The sequence below is a fragment of the Sceloporus occidentalis genome, unplaced genomic scaffold, assembly GCF_023333645.1.
Source record: "Sceloporus occidentalis isolate IW3139 unplaced genomic scaffold, rSceOcc1.0.p SCAF_3, whole genome shotgun sequence".
Lineage (NCBI taxonomy): Eukaryota > Metazoa > Chordata > Lepidosauria > Squamata > Phrynosomatidae > Sceloporus > Sceloporus occidentalis.
The window spans coordinates 87,835,031-87,848,982 of NW_028316983.1; the positions used below are offsets into that span (position 1 = coordinate 87,835,031).

Consider the following 13,952-nt stretch of genomic DNA (forward strand, 5'->3'; position numbering starts at 1 on the left):
ATAGCCTAGACGCATACATTAACTCTTAACTAGATATAAATAAATGTCTAAACATTCTAAGTATCGTGATGAATACTTAGCTGTCAGAGAAGATAGATGGGGCTCCCCATAGACATAACTGCCATGGTTAAAAGCTCAGGATTGAAAAGATCGAAAGAGTAAGTGAGCACTTCTCTTCTAATTGTAACTGGGTCTTTTAGTGCTAATGAATCACAAGTGCTGGAGTTTTATGTGTAAGAGTAATATATACAAATAGATAATATTAAAACAAAAGCAGACAAATTGTAAGCAAACTTAATCCTCTATCAGCCCTTCCTCTCCTTGTCATTCATTAGCATCCTCTTAAATGTCACCCAAAACACCTTTGTTGCCAGTTCATCAGCAGAGAATGTTTCCTACCTACCAATCCATTATAACGTTTTAAGCAAGCCAAATTCCTGCAAACTATGGACGTGGAAAAAGTTCAGCTGTTTGGCCTTGTGTAAAATAGTTTTTATGTTAGGTTTTCATGACACCTAATGTCAAACTTAAGACTTAATTCTCAAACATTTAGAATTTTTCCCTGGAATAAATTTAATTAATAATGAATAAATCTATGGGATAAATTTGATACCCAAGAACCATGTATTGTAAGACGTAACTGTGGGATTTTATTTATTTATTTATTTATTTTTACAAACTGTGACAAATGTGTAACAAAGGTGCGGAGCAAACCGCCCCAAAATGGCAGGCTGGAGGTGGCCGGTTTTCCTCTGGAGGGACACTGCAGCAGCCAAACTGCGCGGTGTCCCTCGGCCCCAAAAAGAACCGGGAAAAACCAAGTTCTTCTTCAGATGCTGGTTGGATATCACAAGTGCGCCATTGGCGCACTCATGATGTACGTGACGCGTAGCAACGTCTATATGCTGCATGTCGCTAATGTAATGATGGCGGAGGCTGCCATTACGACGACGTGACGTGCTAGGGTAAGGGACCATGTGGTTGGTGCACAGTCCCTAACCCTAGAATCGCCACCTGAACACCGCTTCTTGGCGGTATGTACTGAACCAAAGTTGACTTTCATGGAGTAATCTAACCATACTATGAGACATCACATTTCAGCTGCACTGATAATAAAAGACAGAACTTTAAAAATAGGAATTGGACCCAATTTTATTGGCAACATTTTTAAGGGGCTGTTGTGATATATTTTGCTTCTGGTGCACTATGATATGATGAAATGAGACAGATTTAGGAAAACTGACTGCTTTTTCAAGTAGAACCATGTAATTAATTTCCACTGTTTAAAACCCAGAAGAAGTTAATGAAAATAATCCTGATTTGCTCCCCATGAGCTAGCCTTGGAGGAAGGCAAAGGCAAAACCTATCTTGACAAAAAAGCTTGCCGAGAAAACTCCATGGTAGGTTCACCATAAGGTTGCCATAAGTTGGAAATGACTTGAAGGCACACAACAACAATAAGCTAAGATACTCATCACGTTGACTTTCTTCCCCAACTCCACCCCCTAAAGTTATATAAATGCAGTGGTTAAGACATCCTCAATGAACTAAGATTTTTACCATAGCTGTGAGCTCACTGGTTGGTCTCAGCTCTTCATCTGTAACAGTTATACAGTCGACCGTTGTTATTCGCTGGGGTTTGGTTCCAAGATCCACCGTGTATAACAAAATCCGTGTATACTCAAGTCCCATTAAATATAATGACATAGAAAAATGGCGTCCCTTATAAAAAATGGAAGATCAAGGTAAATTTATACTTTTTTGAACATTTTCAAACTGTGGATGCTTAAATCCGTGTATAAAAAAACCCGTGTATAAGAAGGGCTGACTGTACTGGCCTATGAGAGAATAATTGTACAGATAGCAGACAAAAATGTGTATGATAATCTTCTGTCGTTCTCAGCTTTTGTGTCAGTCCTTACAACAGGTCTGGAGGCCAGTACCTCTTTAGGGCCCAGATAAACTCCCCCAAAATGCCAAACCTCTCCACACACAAAACCTGAAGTAGCCTGAAGTTTACTACTTGGGGTTTTCAAAAACATTTCTTTTTTTAAAAAAAATGAGTTAAGTATTTTATATCTATATGATTTCTTTTTCAATGCTATACATATTTCAATTTCATCCATTTGTTTTGTACGCAAATGATCTATGGTCCAAGCTATAATAAATGACTACATATTTATGTTTGTGTAGTACAGTAGATTCCATCTTATATCAGGAACTAAGCAGAATTAGGCCTGTTTAGTGACTGGATTGGAGACCACCAACGAATAACAGGGTAGTGTAGGCTATATTTTAGAGAAAGGGGTTGACAAAACCACCTCTTAGTATTGCCTGCCTAAGAAAAGGCTGTGAAATTCTCTGGGTTGCCAGAAATTGACAGGTGATTTGAAGGCACATTCACATACAGAGGCCCTGCAGCCTGATTAAAAGATTATTTGCCTCTCCTGAAGGTTTCTGGGTTTGTTTGTTTTCTCCCATTGGCAGTTCACCATTTCTCCTTTGTCATTTCAGCTTTAAATTAAAGGTCTTGAACAGCTATTCCTAATCACTTGGTCCACTTTGGTCCTGGGGCTAGCTTTTCAGTAAGAGTGAAAGAATTGCTGCCAGATCAAGTTTCTGCTCTTTATGCCTTGCCATATTCTGCCTTTGGCAATGATTCCCAAACTTTGGTCTTCCAGATGTTTTTCACTTCAGCTCCCAGAACTCCTGATTGTTCACCAGACTGGCTGAAGCTTCTGGAAGCTGAAGTCTAGAACAGCTGGAAGATCAAAGTTTGGGAACCATTTAAACTAAATTTGTCACTTCTGGCCTGTTACTCTTTGACACTGGATCTTTTAATTATCTTAAACTGCCCTTTTCATGAATTATGGGACTCTGGCTGCATCTACACTCTAGCTCCATCCTATGGAATCCTGTGATTGCAGTTTTACAAGGTATGTAGATTCCTCTGCCAAAGAATACTAGTGCTTCACAAAGCTATAAATCCCAGGATTCTGTAGGATGGAGCTATTGCAATTAAAGTGGTGTCAAACTGCATTATTTCTACAAGGTGGATGCACCCTCTGGCTCTTTTTTTCCACAAGGGTCCACCCTCAGTGGACCCTGACACATCTTCTTACATTCCTTCTCAGTTGCAACCTTTTGCTTTCACCTTTGGACTGATTTCCTTCATTGCCACAGACAGTGTTTTCCTCTTATTTTTGCTTGGAATGTCTCACTCCCCCCCCCCCCCATTTTTTCCATTGGAATTCACTCTGGAAATCATTTGTCCAGATTTCCATTAAGAAATCCTTTCTGTTCCTTTCCTTATCCTCCATCTACAAGGTTACACCAATTTTTGTTTTTGGTGCCACATTTTGTGCTTTTTTCATTGATTAAATGAATTTTCATATATTCTTAAGCAAGACTTATCTAGCTTGCTGCCAATTTACTTATGGCAAGGATTTCATATAACCCATATTCAAGAGTTAACTAACAAAGATCTACACACACCTATTTTGTTACTACAAGTTGCCTTCCACCTGAAGAAGAATTTTCTTGTTGTTGGGATGGCTGTTTCTATGCTACAAGTTGAATCCCTCTTTTCTGAAATCTGAAATACTCCAAAATCCAAAAGCTTTTTCATGGGTGGCTGAGATAGTGCCAGTTTTGCTTTCTGACGATTCAGTATATACAAATTTTGTTTCATGCACAAAAATGCACAAAAATTATATAAATATTGTATAACATTATCTTCAGGCTATATGTATATGAAACATAAATGAATTTTGTGTTTAGACCTTGATACCATATCCAGTATATCTCATTAGGTATCAATAAGCAAATACATGTATTTCAAAATCCAAAATACTTCTGGTCCCAAGCATTTTGGCTAAGGGAGACACAACCTGTACTCCAATAACAAAGTGTTATCTTTACGAATCTCTGGGTCCTTCAATGTGACTTTTGGTTAAAGTTTACCATAGAGTTGTGCTGGAGGATCTAGATATTCTTAGAGAGAACATATTAATAAAATCCATGAATAATCAAATCTGCAAAAGTCAAAGCCGCAAATGTGGAGGAATGAGTATATATCAGTTGATAACATGCTCTAGATTTATGCAAGAGCTTGAGAGTGGCAACTGCTTTATTTTTCAACAACAAAGCCAATTTAAAAAACAATTGAAGAAACAAAGATTTATTCAGACAAAGAAAACAGTCCTGAAACTTAAGTCTAAACTAGAGTAGACTCATTAAATCCATTAAATCTATCTTTTGTTGACTCACCGTTCAACAACGGATTGAATGGGTCTACTCTAGTTAGGACCAACAGGATGCCAACTATATATAGCTTTTGTTAAAGAGACATAGAATCATAGAGAGTTGGAAGAGACAGGGCTATCCAGTCCAACCCCCTGCCATGCAGGAACTCATAGTCAAAGCAGCCCTGGCAGATGGTCTCTTTAAAGACCTCCAAAGAAGGACACTCCACCACACTTCGAGGGAATGTGTTGCACTGTCAAAAAGCTCTTACTGTCAGGTGGAATCTCTTTTCCTGTAGCTTACAGTAATATTCTAACTGATTGCTGCCCTCATACCTTTTGATGTTAAAAGCAATTCGAGGACCTTTTCTTAAAGCATATAGAATAATAGAGTTGTATTTTCTGGGTTGCTGCTTTGGACAGTCTGGCATGATATAGTCACATAGTTTCAGGTGGCCTTTAGTTGTATTAAGCTACACACTGGATTATGTCTTCTTAATACAAAATTGTTCTGCAGGACATGGTTAAATATGCAACTCCATTTTTAAAAAAATACACAAGTTCATCTGTTTGTTGAAGATTTGCTAGGATATGCCAGAACAGATAACCGATAGGGTCATCCTCTTTGATATCTATTACAGAAGCAGCTCCTGAAATTTTACATGCAGCAACCTGAATAAGTTTGCTTGTGAAAAGGGTCAGGAAGTGTCACCGCTGTGTAAACAAGCCCCCTTTGCAGGCTTAACTATAGCTCTTAGGAAGGTGTTAGCATTGTATCATATGGAAAGAAACAGCTGATAGATAGCAGGCATTCCTATAGATCTCCTGTTTGTAATTCAACCTGTCATCAGATAGGGGATGAGGCTGCCTCCTAAATCCAGCTATAAGTTAAAGAGATGATATCGGATACAGCTTGGCAATGGAACATACAAAATAGTTTCTACAGAGGATATGATAAGATCACTGTAGATGTAGCAAGCACCCTAGTTTGAATTTTGTGAGACAACAGCTAGTGATTATCAGGCCATGTGGGAAGCAATGAGTGACCATAGATAGGACAGATTCATTAAACTATTTGTATATCCATGGCGGGATACAGACCGCCATAAAGTACGTCTTCTATACGTACTAGGGTTAGGAAGGGGCGGTGCTTCCGCACCCCCCTAACCCTAGTACGTATAGAATACGTACAACATGGCGGCGCCCCTTCCACATGGGCGCCGCCATGTTTACGTATTGGACGCTGAGCGTCCGTACGTGTCGCGGCGCCTATGACGTCGCGAGTCCGCGCCAGGCGCCTCGCGACGTCATAAAGGCGCCGCAAAAAGAAGCTCCGAAATGGAGCTTCTTTTTTGCTCCGCGCGGGAGCCGCGCGGTTTGGCTGCTGCGGCTCCCTCGCGGAGCAAATGGCGCCGGCGGGAGACCGCCGCAAAGCGGCGGTCTGTATCCCGCCCATGTGTGTTCATGATGCAGAAGTATAGAGTTGAATTTCCTGCAATTCTCATAAGATTGTATTTCTGAAGTAATAAAATTCTATAGGTTCTTCTTGGAACCATGCTGTTTGTTACATCAAGAATTATAAATAAGCATTGACTAAATTGAGGCATATTTTGCATACAGTTTTATAACATTAATAATGTATAACTGGCGTTAATAAAGAATATTCTGAAGCACTTCTTCCTTCTGCCCTACTGAAGGGACAAAGAGGGAGGGAGGAAACATCAGAAAGAGTTTAGCAATAAAAGGAACATTTAAAGCTCAAGGGGTGTATGGAAATAAGTTAAGCTGTCTCTGAAGAAACTGAGAAATGCACCGGTGTTATGATGAAATATTGAAAGTAGGAGTAGTAGCATTTTAAGTGCCTTTACATATGGACATAAATAGTAAGCAAACACGAATGATCATCCAACTTGTATGCATAGCAGTCACAGTCTGTGTTTTATATTCTGGATGTTCCACACACACAAAAAAAAGACACAGAAAGCTATTTTGTCAGTGGTTCTCAAACAGTTGGGCAGGACCAACAAGAGTTGCTGGTGGGAGGGGCATGAGACTTGGAGGCCCTGATCCTTCCTCCTCTTCCCAAACTTTTTTATGTATAAAATTTACATATGTCTTGGATTAAATATTAAATTTACTTAAATAAAACTCTTCTAATTTGAATGATGCTGTTTCGTTATACAGTGTTAAAATATGAACATACATGAATATGAGAATGAAAACATGCACACTAAATAAAATGTTTTTATTCATATACTACATCAAGTGGGGAGGGGGGGATGTCTGAATGTAGATATAAAGGGGGGCCCAGGCGTAAAAAGTTTGAGTACCACTGTATTATATTGTTCTGCATAGCTCTGATTTTTTTATTTTTAAAAAAGTAAACCTTTTCTGTTTGTTTCTTCACTGCAAACAAAATATCTTAGAACTGAAACTAAAATTTAGTAATGTAGTTGAAGACCAACCCTAGGAGGTGGCAGTAACCTGCCCATTCTGCTGCAAGATTTCAACAGCATTTAAAGCAAAAATGTTTCAGATAAATTATTCTTTTGGGAGCTAGGGAACAGAAGTAAAGAGATAATTACTTTCCTGATGTTTTGTATCAGCATATTAAACATTAGAGGGCTCTAAGTGGTCACATTTGTATGTTAAACTAAAGCATAATTTATTGGATTATGAACAAGCTTTTAGGTTGTGTTCTTTCAAAGAAACCAAAGTTAATACTAACTACTTTGTTGGTTCAGACAAAAGCACAAACTGTGGTTTAAAAAAACAGAACCAAAAGCTGCCATGGAGGTGGAAATGGAAAGGTGCATGCACCAGGATCATGTAGACTCTTTCTTATCAAACTATATTATGGTTTAAATTATTCTATTATGCAAACTAAACTATTGTGGTTTAGTCTAACATTCAAATGGGCAATAGCTTCTATAGGAGTAAGCAGAACTAACAAATTTATGTGATGTGAAATCCAAGTGGACACTTGTTTATGTCTCTCTCTGTGTATATAATTTGCATTTATCCACATTGTGGAAAGCTTCTTTAAGCACCTTTTGTAATTTTAGAAATCTTATTTGTATATTATTCTTTTCTGAAGCTACAAACTATTTTAGTTTTATAGTTTTCTGAACTGAAAGAGAATAATTCAGCAAAATTATTTCTTTGGTTGGGGAAGAACAGACAACCTATTCAGCTATACCACGACAAGTGAAAACAATTTAATTTTATAGGACTCACAGCTTAGTTGGGACAATTAGCAGTTCTCTGGTGTGTTAGTAATAAATCATTCTACAATTCCAATTAAGTATAATTCTTCAAGTCATCTCATTTGAACAACATTTTGCTAAAAACTACGGTATGTCCCTTGGAGACCTGTAATTGAGTTGTATTTGATGGAAACAATTGAGGCAAAGTCTCTACTGTTATCAATGTTGGCCTCATTATTCATGTAAGAAGCTAAATCATGATGAAATGGCCTGTTATTAATAGTTAGGAAGGACATTTGTCAGTTTCAGAGACTAATGAATAGACCAATTACATATTTCAGTACACAGATTGAGTTGTATTTTCAGGTTGTTCCTTGAGGTAGATTGTGTGTGTAAGTGAGTAAGGGACCGCTGATTGGAGAGCGTAGAAAGCTAACCAGTTAGATATCACTAATTAAAGAACTTTATCTGTCTCTGAAGGCAGAATGCATTAAACTGTGATATTGAACATTTCGCTGTGAGCTGTAAATTGTTAAAAGATTATTCTCTTTCTTCATTTGGGCTGCAAGCTGTTGGAAGATCCTCGTAAGAATTTTGAGAAGGACTTTGAAACGGGTTAAACATAATTACATGTTTTCAGGGATTGGGTTATGAAAGCAATGCAGTAATAGTTGGTCAGGACAGAAAATCAGAGAGAGAGAGAGAAAGAATTAATGAATCTTATTAATTCTTGGAACTGTAAAAACTAATTGTGTCTTATAATCAGCATTGTCAATTTCTGGGGAATTCCCCGGAATCCAGGGAATTTAATTAATTTCTTTCTGGGTATTTTGACTGAATATTCCAGTAAATGTTGGGGAATTCTGGGGATTTTGGATTTTGGTAAAACATTCCAGGAAATATATTCAAGGCTTGTTGGCAACATTGCTTATAATGTACATGTAGCTGGGTGGAAAACAGGATCCAAAGAAAAGGACAAGCCTCATGTTGTAGGGGTAAAGAGCTTTCTATTTTGTGGGAGTTTTTGAGTTTACTTGGATTTCAGCAGAATTTATTCTAATGATATGTGTCATGCCAGAAAAATCTTATCTCTTTCTTTGATAAAATTACCTGCTTGGTAGATGAAAGGAATGCTGTGGATATAGTATATCTTGATTTCAGTAAGGCCTTTGACAGGGTTCCCCATGACATTCTTGCAAACAAGCTTGTAAAATGCGGGCTAGACAAAGTAACTGTTGCATGGATTTGTAATTGGTTGACTGGCCGAACCCAAAGGGTGCTCAACAGTTGCTCCTTTTCATCCTGGAGAGAAGTGACCAGTGGGGTCCCACAGGGCTCTATCCTGGGCCCAGTGCTATTCAAAATCTTTATCAATGACTTGGATGGCAGAATTGGGGGCATACTTATCAAATTTGCAGATGACACCAAATTAGGAGGAGTAGCTAACACCCCAGAGGACAGGATTAAAAATCAAAATGACCTGAATAGACTAGAAAGCTGGGCCACAGCTAACAAAATGACTTCAACAGGCAGAAATGTAAGGTACTGCTCTTAGGGCAGAAAAATGAAATGTACAGATATAGGATGGGGGACTGAACGAGACTACATGTGAAAGGGATCTAGGAGTCCAAGTAGACCACAAGTTGAACATGAGTCAACAGTGTGATGCGGCAGCTAAAAAGGCCAATGCAATTTTAGGCTGCATCAATAAAAAGTATAGTGTCTAGATCAAGAGAAGTAATAGTGTCATTATATTCTGCTTTGGTCAGGCCCCACCTGGAATATTGTGTCCAGTTCTGGGCACCACAATTCAAAAAGGACATTGAGAAACTGGAGCATGTCCAGAGGAGAGCAACTAAAACGGTAATGGGTCTAGACACTATGCCCTATGAGGAAAGACTCAGGAAGCTGGGGATGTTTACTCTGGAGAAGAGAAAGTTAAGAGGTGATATGATAGCCCTGTTTCAATATTTGAAGGGATGTCATATTGAGGAGGGAGCAAGCTTGTTTTTTGCTGCTCCAGAGAACAGGACCTATAACAATGGATGCAAGCTGCAGGAAAGGAGATTCCACCTCAACATTAGGAGGAACTTCCTGACAGTAAGGACAGTGGAACACACTCCCTCAGAGTGTAGTGGAGTCTCCCTCCTTTGGAGGTCTTTAAACAGAGGCTGGATGGCCATCTGTCAGGTATGCTTTGACTGAGAGTTCCTGCATGGCAGGGGGTTGGACTGGGTGGCCCTTGTGGTCTCTTCCAACTCTATGATTCTAAGATTTACTTAGGCACTAGAAGGGAGATCTAGTTTAAATTCTGTACCAGAACAAACAAAAAATCTGCTCATAGATCTTTATAAATGAAGCCTAAACAGTAAAAGAAACACAGTATGTGCCCTCTCAAACTATTGAATGCCTCCTTGAAAAGTGTGCCAAAATTTCTTTTATTCATTAAGACTGCATGTACCTAGTGGAAAAATAAAGAAACAATTTCTCACTTTAAGTATGATGTGTTGCTTTCTTTGGCATTTTATTTATTTATTTATTTATTTATTTATTTATTTATTTATTTATTTATTATGTGCTTAATTTTCCCCCCACTATATTTATTTTTGTTACATTTCTAGCTGGCAAAAAAAATTCGGGAAAAGTTTAACCGTTACTTGGATGTGGTAAATCGAAACAAACATGTAGTGGAAGCTTCGTACACTGCTCATCTGACATCACCCTTGACTGCAATTCAAGACTGCTGCACCATTCCGCCATCTATGATGGAGTAAGTATTCCCAGCGGTTGTTGCCTTGTTGTTGCTGTTGTTGTATATCTTCCAGACATTTTCTAATTTAAAAGCCCATTGTGCTAGTCTCATCTTAATATGATATTCAATGAGAAAGGCTCGAACCAGGATTTGAAATAACAGACTATTTGAGGTTGTCACAAGATGGATGATGATTCCATGGAAGTCATGGAGATACTGAGTTGTTTTATAGAAATTGTTAGCTTATCCTTCATGTTTCTCTAGCCTGATCCATTCTTTCCCTTTTTTGGGGACAATGTAAATATGAAAAGCATATACAGGGGTTATCAAGTAAGAATTTAGGCATTATATGAAAGTTCAGCTATTATAGTATGGTGTTGTAGTTGGCTTTGTGAGCGTAGTGTCGTGGGATTTGGTCAGTGTGCTGGGGAAAACGCAAAAAGCATCTTGGTATAGGGTATTACAAGAGGAAAAATTAAAATGCAAAACTTTTAAAATTATATGCATCAAAGGACCGTTCAAGAAACTTAATTAGTGCTTTCAAAAAATGCTGTCAACATAAAAGTTGAAAAAGCTGTCTGTTTTAGTGCTGCATATAAAGTCTCTTGTTTGACTGTTCAAGATAATTTCCCACATAAAATTCTGTAAATAGATAATACAAATGCATTATATGGGAAAAGTAACTATATTCAGAAAAAAATAACACAAAACTTTGTTTGTATTTTTGCACTATATTTCTGAAAGACAGATTACTTGGTATAGAAAGACAGCTTATAAGTATGTGACTAAATAGAAGACAATTGGAATTGTCTGTCCCTTGTTGCAATTATGTATTGCAAATAATTATCAGGAGTCTGAATGAATATCTGCCAACCTTTGTGAGCAAGTTTGCCATGCACAGATGGCTTTTATATGGCCCTGTAAAACATACCTCTGTTTAATAGCTTCTTGACTTACACTGATAATTGTTGGAACATGGTACGAATTTAGCGATAAGTTTCTTCTTTGGGTTACTTTTAATTTTTAATGCAATTACTTTTATAGTGTGGTTTTGAGAAGATCAGTATGCATTTTCTTCCTTTACCAACCTCATCTTTTCCAGCCTATTTTAAGATAACCTAGAAATAGCAGGGGCTGTTTGTTATAGGAGTGGCTATTTAAATGTTTGACCATACAGTGTATGCTGGAAACACTGGAACATTGAAATGGTTATGCTTAAGTTATGAGTGGAAAACACATACTGTGGAGATGTACACTGAGTTGCAGCTCAACAGAAGTATGAAGAAGAACAGCAGTTTGAGTATAAACTCACACTCACACTCACACTCACACTCACACACATATACACACACACACACACACACACACATTGAAAATTGGCTGCAAAACCTAGAATTGAAAAAGAAATGGAGTTTTGCTCACTGTTCCAGCTCTTCCAGCTCTGATTTTCAGTCAGAAATGTAGCAGTGCCCCCTGCTGTGGGGGCAACCACTGAAGTAAAGTAAACCACAATATAAAGAATTGGCATGTAGATGTGCAGAGTATATTTTCATCAGTGTTGTTCCTCTGACTTGCATCTTACAGATTAGGGGTAAAGATGTTTGGCAGGGTAAGGAATCAAGCTTTTGATCCAGAATAGGCTGCACTAAACAAAAATCTGTAAAGCTTTTTTAGAGAAGGACAAAAAATGAAGAAACCAGGTGTGACCACATGCCATTTTGGGGTTCCGGTTTTGGTTAGGTATTTTATTTTATTTCTTTTTGGGAAATTTTTTATTAGGATAAACCATTGTACAAAAAATACACCCGACTGCAATAAGCTGTAACAAAATTGAATAAAATTATAAACATCTATTGACTTTCTAATACAAAAAAATTCCAAACTATCTTAACTATAATACATTTGTCCAACTTACTCTAAGTTTACTCTAGTTAGATTCATTTTCTTCCTCTTAATAAATATTATACCTTAGAACATAAACATTTAGCACTAGAATAATAACTCACATATAATAATTATTCATACTTAAATTAACAATTAAAAAGAAACAAAGAAAAATAAAATACTGGGGGAAATCCCTTAAGTTATAGCTTGGGTTACATCAGTCAACCATGGCCAAGACTTTTTCCAACGATGATTTTATAATTTATCCTTTTCTGTCTTAGATAAACTTTCAATTATATTTTTACCTTAATAAACAGTACTCTTAATGTCCTGCAGGTTTTGGCTTGTTACCTCCCTTTGCCTTTGGAAAAAGCACATGTAAATTGATTAGGTCTACAGTGGACCAAGGCGCTGTCCAAAACCTCCCAGGGATGGAACCGGGCTCCTTCCTCTTCCAGCCCACTGGCTTCCTGAGTTCCCTAATGCCAACAGGAGATTCTTTGCCTGAAATTACTGTTTCCCAGGTTTGATTTGCCGAATCGGGTCAATCGAAGACCCTGACCACTCCTACTCATGCTTCCCGAGGGCAATCTTGGACAAAATGTCTGATTGTCTCCCCTTGTACCATGCCACTCAAAGTCTTAGCTTTTACATTACAGCCAGAGACAAACAGCTTCATTTATATACTACTTCATACTGAACTAACAGTGTTTAAGCAGTTTACAACTTAAGCTATTTGCCCCCAACTATCTGGATACTCATTTTAGCCACCTCGGAAGGATGCAAACCTGACTCAAGCTTGAGCCCTTTCGCGGGTATTGAACTCGCAGCCTTATGGTTTTGAGTGAGTGGCTGCAGAACAGGCATTTAACCACTGCACCACCAGGGCTCCTACTTCAGACACATCATGACAAGTCTGCACAGCCTCTGTGGTCCATGGTTTTCCTCCCCTCAGATTAAGTACCTGATGGTAGAGCCGCCACCTTAGCTCCCACAGCTTTTGGGGGATTTTTTTGTCTTTGAAATACTCAGTGGGGCCTGTCTGGTGCTTTAAATAGTCTGACAAATCCAGTTTGGTCTGACGTTTCTGTATACACAGATTGATATAAATTTCTTCCACTATTTGTCTGTACAGTTTTCTGTTAATACTCTGACTTGCCTGTCTCCCCCTTTCAGTGCTTCAGCATGGATCTTTATTGTTAACTGCCCTTGAGTTGATCTTGACTCATGGCGACACTATGGATAAGATATATCCAAGACCCTCTGCCTTCCACTGCTCTCTTTAATTCCTGCAACCCCATACCAGACTTATTGTCTTTTCCAATGAGTCCTTTCTTTTCATGATGTGTCTGAAGTAGGACAGCCTCAGTTTGGTCATCTTGGCTTCCAGGGAGGTTTCTGGCTTGATCTGATTTGGAACCAATTTGTTTGGCCTGGAATCTTCAGCACTCCATGGGATCTTCAGCACTCTTCTCCAGCACCACATCTCAAATGAATGGATTTTCTTCCTATCTTCTTTCTTAACTGTTCAGCTCTCACATCCATACATGGCTTTGTTTCTTCAAAAAACAAATAAAATTCCTCAAATAATCTGGTGCACTCAATTTTTCAGATGAGGGGAACCTAACATTTACTAACCTTCCTCCCACCAAATCCCCCCCCCCCCCCCATCTAATACCTGTCCAATACTCACAAAACAGAACTAGTCAAGCCTGGGGTTGCATCTTTCCTTTTTAATAATAATAAAAAAAACTTTCTCAAAATTCTGGACCGAATAGATGGCAATGAATTTAGGCCCCAGGGCTGGGAAGCCCAGGCCCTCGTGCTCCACCTTCCCATATGCCACTGATCTCGCCAGAAGGAAGG

General features: G+C 38.4%; 1 protein-coding gene across 5 annotated transcripts in view; it reads left to right on the plus strand.

The window, feature by feature from the left end:
• Positions 1–13,952, plus strand: part of CACHD1 (cache domain containing 1) — a 163,775-nt gene that overhangs the window by 67,511 nt on the left and 82,312 nt on the right. For all 5 annotated transcript variants that reach the window (XM_089515343.1, XM_089515346.1, XM_089515342.1 and 2 more), the window contains one exon: positions 10,072–10,220. In XM_089515343.1, coding sequence (XP_089371469.1) covers positions 10,072–10,220 — 149 coding nt within the window. The remainder of the gene's footprint in view (positions 1–10,071; positions 10,221–13,952) is intronic.